Below are 15,734 nucleotides of genomic sequence, written 5' to 3'. Positions count from 1 at the left end.
TACATTACAAGCACATTCAAAGATGATTCAAAATGATATTGGTTGAATTTCCTCATTTTTCTCAGTTTATGATGGAAAATAAAATGAAACTAGCTTTTTTGGGGGTGGGGGAGGGTTTTTTTTTTTTTTTTTTTTTTTTTTTTTTTTTTTTTTTTTTTGAGTCAGGATTTCTCTGTGTAACAAGTCCTGGCTGTCCTAGACTTGCCTTGTAGACCAGGCTGGACTCCCTTGAACTCACAGAGATACACATGTCTTTATTTCCCAAGTGTTGGGATATTAGAGGCATGTAACACCACTCCTGGACTTTTGTTTTGGTTTGGTGCTCTGAAGCAGGGTTTCTTTGTGTTATCCTCTCCGTCCTGGAACTTGCTCTGTAGACAAGGCTAGCCTTGAACTCACAGACATGCACCTGTCTTTACTTCCCAAAGCATGCACCATCACACCAGAGATAGCTTCTTTTTCCTGTTTGTTATTTCTTTTTTAAGCAAGGAGCAAGGAGCAGAGAGATGCTCAGCAGTTTAGAGCACTTGATGCCCTTGCAGAGAAGACCTGGAACCCATTGAGGGGGTCACAACATCCATTAATGCCAGTCCTAGGGTATTCATTGCCCTTTTCTGACCTTTGAGAACACCTGGCACATAAGTGGCACACATATATACATGCAGGCAATACATTAAAAAATATTAAATAAATAAATAATAAACCACGTAAAAATTTGAAAAGCAAATGAAGAAAAACCACCAAAATTGCTTATTAAAAAATAGAAACTTCTAGCTAAATTAGTCAAAATGTAAGGATGAATCCAGGTGTACTCAGTTGGTTAAGACCACAAATCAAAATATTTTATTGTAGCATTTATTAAAAGTAAGGTGTCATGTGCACATTCAGTGGCTCTTTAACCAAAGAAGAAAACAGAACTCAAGCAAGACCAGATGTAGGCTGGCAGTAGATTGTAAACTAATGTTTATTGATCTTGAAATGGCTCACCTGATGTCCAAACATTTCTTGGACAAATTAAATAAGTGTTTTGGAATCAGAAAAATCTATATTTGAATTACAGCAGTGATACAAACTAGGAGATGGTAGCAATCCATGTAATCTCTTGTAAGCCTCAGTCTCTCTATCTGTGAAAGGGGGATAATAGCACCCACCCTTTGGTGGTAGTGTGGTAATTAAATGAGATAATATATGAATGGCTCTAAACAGGGTCTTAGTAAACATGGGCTAAGACATTATTAAGTAACTTCATTTTATAGACAACAGTTTTAGCAAAGCACTGATTCTCTAGAGAGAAGCAGAGTTCCAATACAAAAATATTCAAAGCACATAAAAAGGGAAATTCAGTGATGCCTTAAATAATTCCTAACATGCTCTAAGATGTCCTAAGTCATTTCGTAGATACTCATTGATAGTGTGGAAACAAGAAAAATCCCAGGGTGTGGGAGTATAACTCCATTAAGTTTGTATGAGACTTCCAGAAGACTTTTCAGACAGCATGGTCTTTTTCATTTTAAACTGTCCAAAATGTATCTGAGTTAAACTTAGAAATTTTGTTAGAAAGCTGTCTGAGCAATTAGACAGCTAAGGGGGATGGGGAGGTAATTGAAGGTGCTGGAAAGATGTCCAAGGCTGCCTACCAAGAAGGTGAGCTTTCTGGTACCCTAAGACAGACAGACAGACAGACAGACACACACACACACACACACACGAGGGGGGAGGGCACACTACATTCTGGATATTGAAACCTTAGTGTGCATTCTGAAAAACTAAAATAATCTCAAAAAATAAATTTAAAAAAAATTATAGCCCAGCTTCAAAAAAAAAATTATGGAAGCATGTCACCTTGAAGGTCCGCCAAAATTTCTGTGTCAGCATGAAGTTTCCCAGAGCTGTCGCGAAAGAAGCCAACTAAGGCATTTGAAATCCACAAACAGCCTGCTCTTGGCTCATTTTCTGTATGGCAGGGAAAAAGCTAGGTTTACAAGCTAAGGCCCCAAACTCCTCACCCCCCTCTATCCTTTTTTCTCTTCCCAGGGATGCCCCTTTAGTATTTACCTATGTGTGTTTTCTCCAGAAATTTTGATCTTTCAGTGCATACAGCAGAAATCTCAGAATGGCTGCAAAGCCCCAGAGCCTGAGGTTAAGTCATTGTCCAGGGTGAAGTGGGCAGTGGACACCTTTAGAGTCAAAGGTGAAGTACAGGCTCTAGAGTTAAATTTGGCGTTGAACTGCAGCTCCAATGGTTCTCAGTGAAGCACTGTTGGTTAGCCATGAACCATGGGACAGCTGTATGGATCTCTCTGAACATCTCCTTTCTCATGGCAAATCCCTCCCATCATACAAAATATTGTACATAAACACAAGTACTATGCTTTGCCTAAAGTAGACGGTAACTCACAGTTGCTCTTCCCTCAGACTCTCTTGCAGCTTGACTACATCCCCTAATAGTCCAGACTTCCAACCTGTTCTCTGCCTACAAGATATCACCCTCCTTCTTAGAACCTGGATTTCTCTTGTCCTAGTTAAGCTTGAGGGCATCTCTCATTAATCCACATACAGCTTCTTCTTGACACACTAAGCCAGGGACAAAAATTTTTCTCTCTGGTGCTTGTGGCACTGGGTATGAAATCCTGGTGTGCTCTTTCTTACCATCTGTGTTCTAGTGACTCTTTCTTTCTAGAATTCCTTTTCAGTTTTATAATCTACACTCTTAAAATCGGACCTGGTAGACATTAGGTAACTCAGTGAACAACACAGAAGAATGAAGATCTAATAAATAATTGGTACTGCCCCCCTTCTAAGGACAGACCTTGGTTTTGACACCAAAGAAAAATACATGGGAGATGAGCCATGTCCTGTACCTTTGTTTTAGCTGGTGTTCTATGGCTATGAAGAGACACCATGACCAAGGCAAATCTTACAAAGGAAAGTATTTTAATTGGGAGCTTGCTTACAGTGTCACAGGCTTACTCTGTTATCATCATGGTGGAGAGTATGGTAGCATGCACTCAGGTATGGTGCTGGAGAAGTAGCTGAGAACTTTACAACCTGACCCTATTGCAGCAGACATGCAGACAGAGGAAGACACTGGAGCCTGGAGTGGGTTTTTGAAAGCTCAAAGCCTACCCTTAGTGTCTTCATTGGGATTTCCATTGTTGTGAGAGACACCATAACCAAGGCTACTCTTATAAAAGAAAACAATTTTATTGGGGCTGGCTTACAGGTGCAGAAATTCAGGCCATTATCAAGGCAGAGAGCATGATGCTGGAGGAGGTGAGAGTTCTACATCTTATTCTGAAAGTAAACAGGAGAAGACTGGCTTCTAGGCAGCTAAGAGGAGAGTCTCAAAGCCTACTGCCACAGTGACACACTTCTTCCAACAAGGCCATGCCTACTCCAACAAGGCCACACTTCCTAATAAGTACCACTCCCTGGGCCGTGCATATTCACACCATCTAGTGACACCCCACCTCCAAGAAGACCACAGCTCCTAATCCTTTCCTGACAGCTATCCAACAGGAGACTAAGCATGCAAATATATGAGCCAGTGATGGTCATTTTTATTCAACCCCTCTGAGCCTTAGAGATAGATACAGCACTAATAGCATAGCCATTATCAACCTCTTCCAAGATGGTCCCAACCTCAAAAACCATATGTGGAAGTCCTGATTCTTAGTATGAGATATTGTGGTTAAGGAAAATCACTCTCAAGTGAGGCCATTCAGGTGAGCATTAATCTACTGTGGCCAATGTCCTTTAAAAACAAAACACAGAGGAACTGTGTGTGCATGGTGCCTCATGCCTGTAATCCTAGCTCTCAGAAGGCTGAGGGGGAAGGATTGTTGTGAGTAGGAGGCCAGCCTGAACTATCTAATAACACCCAGCTTCAAAAACAAAACAAGGAAGAAGGCTAATAAGGGCATGCGTAGAGGAAAGATGATTTGGAGAGACAGGGAGAAAAGCGCCACCCAGGAGAGGGAGTTGGAGTGCATCCTCTCCCTCCTAGTTTGCTTCCCCGTTCCTGTGATGAACAACGAGAGCAAACGCAGTCTAGGAAGGAAAGGGTTTGTTTCACTTGCAGATTATGGTCCAGCATCAAGAGAAGGCACTCGAGACAGGGTCTTGAAGCAGCCAGCACAGGCGCTACACTGCTTTTACTGTCTTGATCTCAAAGCTCATGGCCAGCTACCTTTCCTATCCAGCCCAGGGCCACTTACCCAAGGATGGCGATGCCTACAGTGGGCTGAACCCACCCTCTGACATCGGTTAGCCATCAAGGGAATGCCCCTTTCACATGGCCAGAGGCTAATTTGATGGTTATAGTTCTTCCTAGAGGTGTTTAGTTGGCAACAAAAATTAGCCATCACACTTCCCATAGTTCTCAGAAGGAACCAACCTTGATTTTTGTCTCTGAAGTCATGATAATACATTTTTTTTTCTGTTTAAACCAACTAGTTTCTGGCACTTCGTGAAGACGGTTCTGAAAAAAACAAATCGGCCATCTATCCTGGCTGAGCTGCCGGTCCTGCCCTGGGGAGTGCCTTCCAGTCTCTTTAGGGAGTGCTGTAGTCACATCTCTGCCTTCTGCTTTGTCTCAATGGCGAAGCATCTCTGCATGATAATGTTTATACATATGGATTCGATGTTGTCTCTTTGAGAAGGTAGTAATGGTTCACAGGATTTTTAAGTGTATTCCTATATATTTTAAATGTTGCTGTATTTAGTGTGTCTTGTGAACATCAATAAAAAATAACATTTACAGGAAAAGGAACAGCAGATTTCTTGTTTTGAGTTTCGACTTGAGAGAAGCTGAAGAAAATGCCAAAATAATATGCAAATATTATCCACCAGATGTGGAGCTTCTTGTAATTTTTTTCCCCCGGGAACTGTCAACAATATTCTGCCTCTCTTGTTATTCCTGGGTATTTATTTATTTATTCATTTATTTTAAATCCACTGTGTATTTAATTATATTGGGAATGTTCCCAGTGGATCATACCTTCTCATCATAATTTTTTTATTTGCAGGAAATTTTGACTGGGTAGGGAATGAGTTTACCCAGAATGCTGGCACGGGCCTTGTCATCAACCAGGCAGACGTGAGAGACAACAGGAGCATCATTAAGCAACTTAAAGATGTGTTTGAGAGGGACTGGTATTCGCCTTATGCCAAATCCATACAGCCAACCAAACAGCCGAACTGTTCAAGCCTGTCCAAACTCAAGTCTCTTTCCAACCAACCTGCCATTTCCAATGCCACGGGGAGGGAGCCCTGAGTGTATAGCTCACTAAAAGACACGCAAGGCTTCAGACCAAACACAGGGAGGACTAGAGGAAATGATTTACTACATCTTTTCTTTTTAAAAGAGATTAAAAAGCACACTTATTAAAAAACGTTCTCTGAATGACATGTAATATCTAGCTAACAACATCTTAGCATCGTGTATTAAATTTAAAACTTTTGTATCTATGAGCTCTGACAGAGAATGTTGTTCTGGCATAGGAGTTAGTTTTTAATGACTGCAAACACATTTTACAACTTGGTTCTTGTCTCCTGATTCTTACTGGTTTTAGAACCTTTTCTGCTGACCTACCTGCACTGGTTGTAAGAAGCATAGCATGAAGTGAGCCCTTTCCTTTAATATTGCTGAATTCTGGAATTAGAGGAAGGGGGGAGAGACACAGACAGAACCAAGCATCTGCCCTGATAGATCAACTCTAAGACCTAGCCAGGCAGCTGAGTACAGGCACCTCCATTTCATGCTAGCCATCAAGACTCCTGAGAAACCCTCGTGTCTGTCCCCTTGTTCCTTGTCTTTTGATACCAGAGTTTTTGGAGTTATCAGTCTGTTTTCTGACAAACATGTTCTGGTTTTACATTGGCCCTGGATTCACCTCAGCACTTGCTCAGAGAGTGATAATGTCTTAGGGAACAGTTTGAATTCCCAGAATGTATACAAAATGGAAATCAGTTTTTCACTTTCTCCTCCCAATCACATTTTTCCCATCCCAAATTGATTATTTTTAAAAACCACAGTCTTCTCTCTCTCTCTCTCTCTCTCTCTCTCTCTCTCTCTCTCTCTCTCTCTCTCTCTCTGCCTGTCTCATATCTCATATATATATGAAGAATATATACATATATGTGTATACACACACTATATATATATATATATATATATATATATATCCTTTCCTCAAGCTCAGAAAAATGAAGTGACCCTGCTAATACCCAGCAAGCCATTAAGTCTGCATTTGAAGAATAAAGCAGTTTCACATTTGTGTTTGGTTAACAGTATTATAAAGGAAAGGTCTATGCGTTGGTGGATTTTAATTTATTTAGAATTATTATGCTGTTAAGAGTTTAAGAGTATGCCAGCAAATGTTTATAATAGAGCTATTTAATATACCAAATGCTTTTCAGACAAATGCAATTTAAATATTGTGCTTAACATATTTTACTAAGAAACAGAAATATTGGATTATTGTTCTATAATGTCATTGTGTGTTGTTGTTTTATATCTATCTAATATATAATCCTGTATTAACGGAGACTGTTGCTACATGAGAGAGGTGTGACCTCTTCAGGGCCCAGAGCAAATAGCCAAGATGCCTACACCCAGTATGGCTCCTGACTTTATGCTCAGAACAGAGCCCGTCCCTCGTTGGCCTCTGGTTTCTATTGTTAATGTAGACAATAATACTCACCTACCTCGCAAGGATGCTGTCATGGTAGGCGATATTTATAAGTTGTTTTGGAATCAAAAGAACCTATATAAATGCTAAGCATTACATGGCATAATCTTTTTCTGGAAATAATCTCTGTGGTATCCTGGTAGAACCAGTACCAGGCACTCCCTGCAAGAATCTGGAGAGGGAAATAAAGCATCTTCTATTTGCAAACACAGGTGATGTGAATGGGGGAGCCAGGGTGGAGAAGGTTGGTCCAAGTGACAATCTGGATTGTAGATATTTGAATGGAACATTCAGCCTGGTCACCGTGACATAAATAATAACACATAACTAGATGCTGTGCTGCAAATTGACCATTAGCAGCAGTGTGTACATGGGTTTTTAGAACAAGGATGCGCAATCTCATTATTTACACTTATCTCTCGAGACTTGGTTTTAAAGATGCCAAAAGAGCTCCTTACTTACAGGCCTACTGACACAGAATGGTTGTCCCCAGTCCTACTGATCACTCCTATTCCTTTCCTACCATGACCACCTGTCACCTCACTGGGTGTTTAAAATCAGTCAAGGGAGCTGGGACAGTATCTTTGTGAGTTGGAGAGTTCATAGAGTGTTCCAGGACAGCCAAGGCTACATAGAGAGAGACCCTGTCTCAAAAAACAAACAAATAAAAAATAACCGAGAAAGAAAAGGAGAGACAGAGATGAAGAGAGAGACAGAGCATCCCATGAGAAAGCTGTGATTTAAGGGTATCAAGTTTCATGAGCTGATTTAAAGACTCAGTGATATTTTTCGTTAATAATTGCCAGCCCACAAGACTCTAAGTATTTACTATATACTCCATTCTTGAATTGGGTGTCATCCTGGCAGTTGTCCAAACGTAGCTTTGGGGATAGTTTTCAAACAAAGGAAGAAAGGCAATAATTTGAGGTGGGGGCAAACCAGCCTGTTTACTCTTGAACAGAAAAAGGGAACCTGGGTTGATCCAAAGGTGAGTGCAAGGAAAACTTCAAAGATTGCCTCTCTTTGGGCTCTGCTGAGGTTTGAGGGCATGGGCCCTTTCCCTGTTGCTGTCTTGGGTATTGTGCAAATGAAAGGAGAACATTGTCACTTACGAAATGACCAGGATGTATGTCACTTATTTCCAAACCAACCAGCATGGCAGCTCTAGACATGTGTCACAGGCATCTGCCACACACCAGCATCAGTGGAGCCCTGCCTGACCTGGTAACCCATCACAGCTAAGCACCTCTCCCACCATGCAACACTCTCCTTCTGCAGCACCCAGGTAAATAAGCCCTGTGCAGTGCCCAGTGTCATCTGTTCCCTGAGACTAATTCAAAAAAATCTAATTCAGGAGACTGATCTCTTTCAGGAGGATGCTGTCCTACAAAGGGGACCTTTATCTTTTAGACTTTAAATCTCTGCTAGATAAATAACTAACTTATATTCTTTCCCTTCCAAGTAGCTTAGGATCCATTTCTCAAAAACACTCTGAGACCACTTATAATTTTGGGATATAACCCAATGGAAAATATGAAGAAGGTAACTATGATCTTACATATTTTTTTTCTCCATGAATATTCTGGGGACTGTTCTCCAAGGGAATGGAGACCAAACACAGTTTGAGATACATTTTGGATTTCTCCACTAAAACTTAGTGCCTTGTTTATTCTCAAACACTGGTTTTCAAAATTCAACAGTGACCACATATAGGCCACATCTGCTCACTTTGGAGTCCAGTATGGCCTCAGACAGACCAACTTGTTGAAAGCAAGCATGTAGAACCCACAGTTTCTATGGGTCCCACTGGTTTCCCAAGAGACATAAAATCCTCACCAGTCATTGGTACACACTTTCCTATTGGCAACACTGTCCTGTTGGCTTCTGCTACACTGTCACTGGTTGCTCATATATGAAGTCACAGAGCTAGCAGGCCACAGAAAAGGAAGGGGAACAAGGAATTGTAGCTACACTCTGCAAATATTATATTTTGTGAGCCTGAAAATGACAGAACTGAGACACACTGGAAATGCCTCCCCAGTCCAACCCCCACTTCTGTGCTGTCTTTAAGGAGCCTGTAAGAAATGCTGCCAAAGTCCTGTGGAACATAACTTGAAAATTAATGTCTTTGAGTCTCACAGGCTCAGCAAGAGAAATGAAAGATGAGTGGAAGCTTCTGCTTTTGTGTTGCTCCGGGCAGTGTTTCCCTGGAATCTGCTCAGTTTTATCTGAGACTCTGAGGTCATTCTTAGTCGGATTGGTTGGATCACATTCTGTTGATTGATCTTACTTTACTCTTTGAAAAAGGTGTTTTATTAACACACAAGGTTACTGGCCTGTCAGAAATATTTCATTGAACATGGGATGAGCAGAGGTTCATATCTCACTGACCTTAAGTGACTTGGATTCGTTCATCCTGAGATTCCTATTTGCTTATAGAAACTTATGAAACTAAGTTCCAGGAGGAGAAAATTAAAAAAAAAAAAAAAAAAAAAAAGACAGTGTGTGAAATTCTTGGTGGGATCAGACCCAGAGTCCACCTGTCTCAGGAATTCTATCCTTTTGAAATCTATATTTTTCCCCTAAATGCATGAATTTTTATAAGGGTCTTTCTCCAAATTCTATTCTATTATTTTTTAATTATTTTTAATTCCATTAAATTTAAATTCCATTATAATTAAATAAATTCCAATATTTTAAATTATTTAAAAGTTCCACAAATTTTAAATTTAAATATTTTAAATATTATTTCATGTGAAACTGTGCCCTTCCCCTGCATAGAACAGTCAGCTTCTATAATGAAAACACTTCGTTGTAATTATTCAAACTCCATCCTATCAACAGCCCTGTGGATAATGGGTGAATTTTTCTCCCTTGCCTTTGTATTCTCAATGAATTGCTGTACCCTATTATAAGAAGTATGGCTAAGAACATAGATTGGATAAATTATTCTGTAGCCCATGCTTTCCAGCTTGCTATGGAGTCATACCCTTCTTTGTCCCCTTATAGCTTGTCTTAGTTAGGGTTTTACTGCTTTGAACAGACACCATGACCAATGCAAGCCTTATAAAAGACAACATGTCATTGGAGCTGGCTTACAGGTTTAGAAGTTCAGTCCAGTATCATCAAGGCTAGGACATGGCAGCATCCAGGCAGGCATGGTACAGGAAGAGCTGAGAGTTCTAGATCTTCATCTGAAGGCTGCTAGTGGAAGACTGACTTCCAGGCAACTAGGATGAGCATCTTAAGCCCACACCCACAGTGACACACCTACTCCAACAAGTCCATACCTCCTAATAGGGCCACTCCCTGGGCCAAGCATATACAAACTATCACATAACTCATTAACCAGAGAGCTACCTGTCATTTCTAACCTTAATGAAATAAGGAAGGCTACTCCCAACTCTTAGTCTACTTTTTCCATTTGAGAGAATCCCCACCTTTGGATAAACTAGAATGCATTGCTTTTTATGGTAACTAGACGGGTATTCTAAAGAAGTCTCTTGAGACCGTGAAATTGAGTCTTCTTACTTTTGACCCACAGGCAGTCTTATACCTGGGATTGTAAAAGTCCACTGGTCACTTGGCTTCTGTTAGAAATCTAACAAAGGGAAATGTGATACTTAACTGTGTGAGGAGGTGTGTATGTAGGATCCCAGAACTTAAGTGGTAAGGAGTCAGGAATTCTATGTCATCTCTATCCACACAGTAACCACAAGACCAACCTGGACTACATGAGACTCTGTCTGGCAAAATGGCTACGGGTGAAGACACACACCACCAAACCTGACAACCTGAGTTCAACCCCCAGAACCTGCGGATGGAAAGAAAAACTGACTCAGCAAACTGTTCTCTAACTCCCACAAATGTGCCTTGGCACAAATGCTTTTGTGTGGTAAACACAAACACACATACACACACACATACATGTATGCACTAAATGAATACATAATAAACATCTAAAATAAACAAAAACAAAAAAGTTAAGAAATGTAAGATTTAATAAGTTCTTCTGCATTTTCTTTTGTTATATGCAACTACTGACTTAACTCTGGTCCAAGGGACATTTGTGTCTCTAATACACCCTTATATAAACTGGATAAACTTATATCTGGGCATATCAATCTTCCGATAATTAACTAAACTGGTTAATAAAAGGCTGAATGGGGCGGGGGCTTTATAGTGATCAATCCTTCTATGTAACCAAACACCAAGGCTTTCTTTTTCAAGCACAAGTATTATAAAACTTTGTCATACTGTGAAGCTAGCCATTTCTTTTTCCCTCAGCTTGATCTCAGAAGGCAGGGACTGCTGTAAGCAGCGAGTAAGGGAGCTACAGTTGACCCTGCAGAGCTTGGACCACTGTGGAGTGTTTCACCCATCAGACATCTTTGTAATACTATTCTCATCTGATGATTTTTTTTTTTAAGTTTGTCGCCAGGATATATAGACTTTAAGAAAATAAGCAATCACTGTTTTATGAAAAGGTATCATATAGATCATGTCCTGAACTATAGCCGGTCCAGCTGTCTATACTATTCATGCATTGCCCAATCTCAGATCTATGCCTAAAATCTATAGTAATACACCTGTGTCTCCTCTGCAAACTTCCTTTGGTTTCGGGGTAATTTGCAATGCTAAAAATCAAAGCCAAGGCCCTTGAGGACATTAGCAAGTGTTCTGCTGCCAAGCTACACCCTGCCCCCATTGAACCCCATTTGTGGTCTGAAGTTTAGAACTTATTCTGAAAGATGTCTAAGCCAGCAAACTACCATTATATGAACAGCCTTTCCAGTTTGCCATGCAGAGGCTGAGGAAGCTCTCCCATTCAAACAACCCAAATCATGTAGTACAAAGCCTTGCTCGGGACCCATATGAATGAATTGTTGATTTACTATAGTAATTTGTATATTCTATGGCAAGACTTACCGCTGAAGGAAGGTATTCACACATGCATAAGGTGAGCACCCTTGAGGGAGACATCTGAGGTACACTTTCTTCAAAGTTGTCACTTGAGGTTTTAGCAGAGACTTAGTAAAGTAAATTTTCTGAATCTTCAAGTCAGTAATTTTATTTGATCAGCTGTATCTGTGTCTTATAGCTTCATGTTTTTTAAAAATCAATATAATACAGCTTTATAGAAATATATGCAATTAAGTCATAGCAAGGTAAAGATTACTTATAATTTATTTTTATTTCCCTCTATAGGAACATTAGTAAAGGGGGTATTGTTTTTGCAAAACTGATAACTGGCTCTCACTAGTCCTCGGGGCCACAGATATACTGACAAGTTAATTCAACTATCAACTCTACCTTCCTCCACCCCCCCACTGCCATAGGTAGAAAATCCTTAGGTACAGCAGAAACACTGAGCAGACAGACAGGCTTGGTTTCTAATCCAGAAGTTCTTGTCTGGGTTCGCAAACCATCTTGGGAGCAATGACCTCAATTTCCAGGATTAAAAATATTGAAATTGCATTTGAATTTCCAGCTTAAATAAAGATGGACATTTTAAAGGACAACTCAGACCATCTAATTTAACATCATCCGTGAATAATGGTTTCACCTACACCTCCATCTTCCTTCACTTTTATTTCTTTATCAAGTGCTTATATGATTTATATAGGCAGCATCCAAGACACATAGCCCCAGAATGGTGATAGCAAAGCTTCAGAACCCTCATAGTACTGTGCGAGTACTTTATGCCACTGGGAAACAAAGGTATTCAGCTCCTAGTAAAGCTTTCTGTTACTTCCTATGCTCCAAGGCAGGATTTAAGTTTCCTCCAGCGATCAGACAGACCTCCATAAAGAGAATCATGTTTTATGCCTTGTGAGCTTCCCACACTGGTCACAGATGCCCACTTTACCTCCAGGGACAGATTGACAGATAGGTGGCTGTCCTAACCATCTGAGTCTCAGTATGAAAGATAGAAAGTAAGCAAGAAGCAGTAAGATGTAGCCAGGGCAGGCCTCCCTCCCTGTGTGGCCATCTTTAAGCAGGAAAGACAGTTGTGTCCACATTGACAGCCAGTGTCCCCTCTGAGTCACCGTTACTGCTTTTTATTACTAAAGAAATGGCTGAGTCTTAACAAGGACTTTGAACTTGTGGATACTGGGTTGTTTTCCTATCTTCCTTACTTTCATATGTGTTGGCGTAAATAAACTCATAATAACTGGCATATCTTAACTACCTGTTTATTCTTTGTGGTCCAGGGGCTCCTGACTTACAATGGAATGAAGTGAAAGCAGTTCTTTCTTAATTTCTGGGGTTTTTTTCCCCTTTCTTGTTTTGTTGTGTGTGATTGGTTAACTGGGGTGGGGGTGAGTGGGAGGGGTTAGCTCAGTGCTCATTGTAAAGCACAGGCTGATCTCAAAGACAGGATAATCTTCCAGCCTCAGCCTCCCAAGTGTGGGAAATACAGTTGTTTGCTGCCTCACCAGGCTTGTCCCCATAAACGACCTGAAAGTAGAGCAAGAAAAAGAACTAACAGTAAAATGTGACCTGATAGTCGTGGATTCCTGTCTTTGTGATGAACCATGCTGATCTATCTCTAAGTATTAAATATAAAATCAGTAGTAACAAAAAATGCTGGACTCATAAAGATGAATTAGGGTCACGGAGCACAGAAATCATACACACAGGCAATAACTACATGACAGAGATTGTTGGACTAGCGCTCAGTAGGTAGAGGCAGATGGATGTGTGTGAGTTTGAAGACATCACGATCTACAAAATGAGTTCTGGGCTAGCCAGAACTATAAGAAAGAGAGAGAGAGAGAGAGAGAGAGAGAGAGAGAGAGAGAGAGAGAGAGAGAGAGAGAAAGATTGATTGTTGGGATGGAAAAAACTAGAAGTCTTGAAGCATCAGCTGTTACTTTTCTCATGAGGGCAATAAAGCACAAAACACACACCTAGTTAAATAAAGGCAGATGTGTGGCAAATTTAGATGTTTTTAAGCATAAATTCTAATGACTAAATAAATGCAGAAGATGTTAATAATATGCTAAATATTTGATATAAGTAAATAGTTTACAGGACTTTGTAGAAGACAGGAGAGAAAGCCGGTTTTAGAAACGGGCTTGGAGGTGACTTGGGAGAGATGGAAGAAGTCTTGGCGAGATCATGACCATGGATTCTGGCTTTGTTCCAGCTCAGTTTGACTACATGTTGGTAAGATCAGAGGCCCTAGAGTTAAGTTTGTCTCTCTAGTGAGGGAGCAAACACTTAAAAGTGAAAGGCAGTTATAAGCTACTATCTTAGTTATTCCTCTTTTTGTATGTTAGGATACAATGACCAAGACAACTTATAAAGGAAAGTATTTGATTAGGGGGTCATGATTTTAGAGGATTAGAGTCCATGATCATCAGAGCAGTGAATATGGCAGTCAGCAGGCAGGCAGCTACAGTGCTGGAGCCTGGAGCGGTAACTAAGAGTTTACATCTATCTGATCTACAAAACACAGGGTAGAAAGAGAGAGACAGCTAACTGGGACTTGCACAGGCTTTTGAAGTGTCAAAGCCTGCCCCCAATGACACACCTCTTCCAAGACCACACCTCCTAATCCTTCCCAAACAGTTCCACCAGCTGGGAACTAAGTTTTCAAACATATGAGCCATGGAAAGGCCATTCTCATTCAAACTACCACAGTTATCATGTCTCCTCAATAACCTGTGAGAGCTTGGGCCAATCAATGCAAAGACTTAAAGACAGAATTTCATTCTCAAGAAGAAACCCCACTGTGGGTCAGATTCATCCCTACCTGAAGCCCAGCACCAGAAAGACAGGTTGCCCTCTGGTTTTTACTCTTGCCAGCAACCCACACAATCTCGTGACAGTACATGTCAACAATCATGTTTGTGCATGAATGTATGTGTATGTATGGTATATGTGAATATGTAGTATGTATGTGTGCAGTATGTGTGGTATGTGTAGTATGTGTGTGTGTGTGTGTGTGCACACAGTACATGTAGTGTGTATAAAGTGTATGTGGGTAGTGTATGTACATGTGTAGTGTGTGTTTAGTGTGTATGTGTAGTATGTGTATTGTATGTACATGTGTAGTGTGTTTAGTGTGTATATGTTATATGTGTAGTGTATGTACATGTGTAGTGTATGTTTAGTGTGTGTGTGTGTATACTATGTGTATGTGTTTAATGTGTATGTTTTATTCCTATAGCAGAACACTGATACAGATGGCTATAAGCAGTCTCAAAATGTTAATCACCAAAAACCACAAAAGATATTTTTTTTCTCAATAGTGAATATTTACTGTGAGTCAGCCAGAGTTCTCTATTCATTGGGTCAAAATAGACCCAACTCAACATGAAGGAGGTTGCTGGAGGAGCTTATATGCAAACAAATTCTCTAGCCAGAAAGTAACATGAGTCACTTTTGCTGAAAATATAAGGATCTCACCCACACTGATACCAAGAAATTTCATCCTACTAACACTTCTAAAATGGTAGAGTATCTGTGGCATTCAGTGAGTACTCTGACTAACTCACACTATTAAAGACAAGTCACAGACTTCAGTCTGTCAAGACAAAGTCATGGGGACAGACAGGAACAAACATTTACAGTTCCTAATAGAACAACAGATTTATTTTGTCGACTGATTTCAGGGATCCAAGACTGAGGGTCTGCATCAGGTGATGACCTCTTGCTGGCAGAACTGGGAGACAGCATAGGTGTCATAGTTGAGATAGCAAGCATGGATACATACTTTCCTAAGAATGATTAAGAATATAATTCTAGAATGAAGAATAGACAATGGGCCACCATGATGATAATGAACTAAACCTCTGAAAGTGTCAGGAAACCCCCCAATTAAATGTTGTCCCTTGTAAGTGTTGCCTTGGTCATGTGTGTCTTTACAGCAATAAAACCCAAACTAAGCCTTCTGCTAAGTGGTTTTAAAAAATAGCATACTATTCATTACATCCAAACCCAAGTGAAAAGTTAGTGCAGCTATTGATTTACTTATCAAATATTTACTTGCCATGTATCCTGCCATGCTCTGAAATGAGAGCATATGACGAA

At 40.3% G+C, this 15,734-nt stretch overlaps 1 protein-coding gene across 6 annotated transcripts in view; it reads left to right on the top strand.

Moving 5' to 3' along the window:
• Pld5 (phospholipase D family member 5) overlaps positions 1–6,788 on the top strand; it is a 307,810-nt gene extending 301,022 nt beyond the window's left edge. For 5 of the 6 annotated variants that reach the window (XM_076914550.1, XM_076914552.1, XM_034520958.2 and 2 more), the window contains one exon: positions 5,028–6,788. In XM_076914550.1, coding sequence (XP_076770665.1) covers positions 5,028–5,275 — 248 coding nt within the window. In that variant the 3' untranslated portion in view covers positions 5,276–6,788. Of the gene's footprint in view, positions 1–4,455; positions 4,999–5,027 lie in introns of those variants that run through there. The other variant, XM_076914551.1, reaches the window with a different exon arrangement.
• Positions 6,789–15,734: the final 8,946 nt, after the last annotated feature.

Source organism: Arvicanthis niloticus, chromosome 16 (assembly GCF_011762505.2).
Source record: "Arvicanthis niloticus isolate mArvNil1 chromosome 16, mArvNil1.pat.X, whole genome shotgun sequence".
Taxonomy (NCBI): Eukaryota; Metazoa; Chordata; class Mammalia; order Rodentia; family Muridae; genus Arvicanthis; species Arvicanthis niloticus.
Note: the sequence above shows the minus strand (reverse complement) of the source record. Positions and strands in the feature narration are given on the sequence as shown.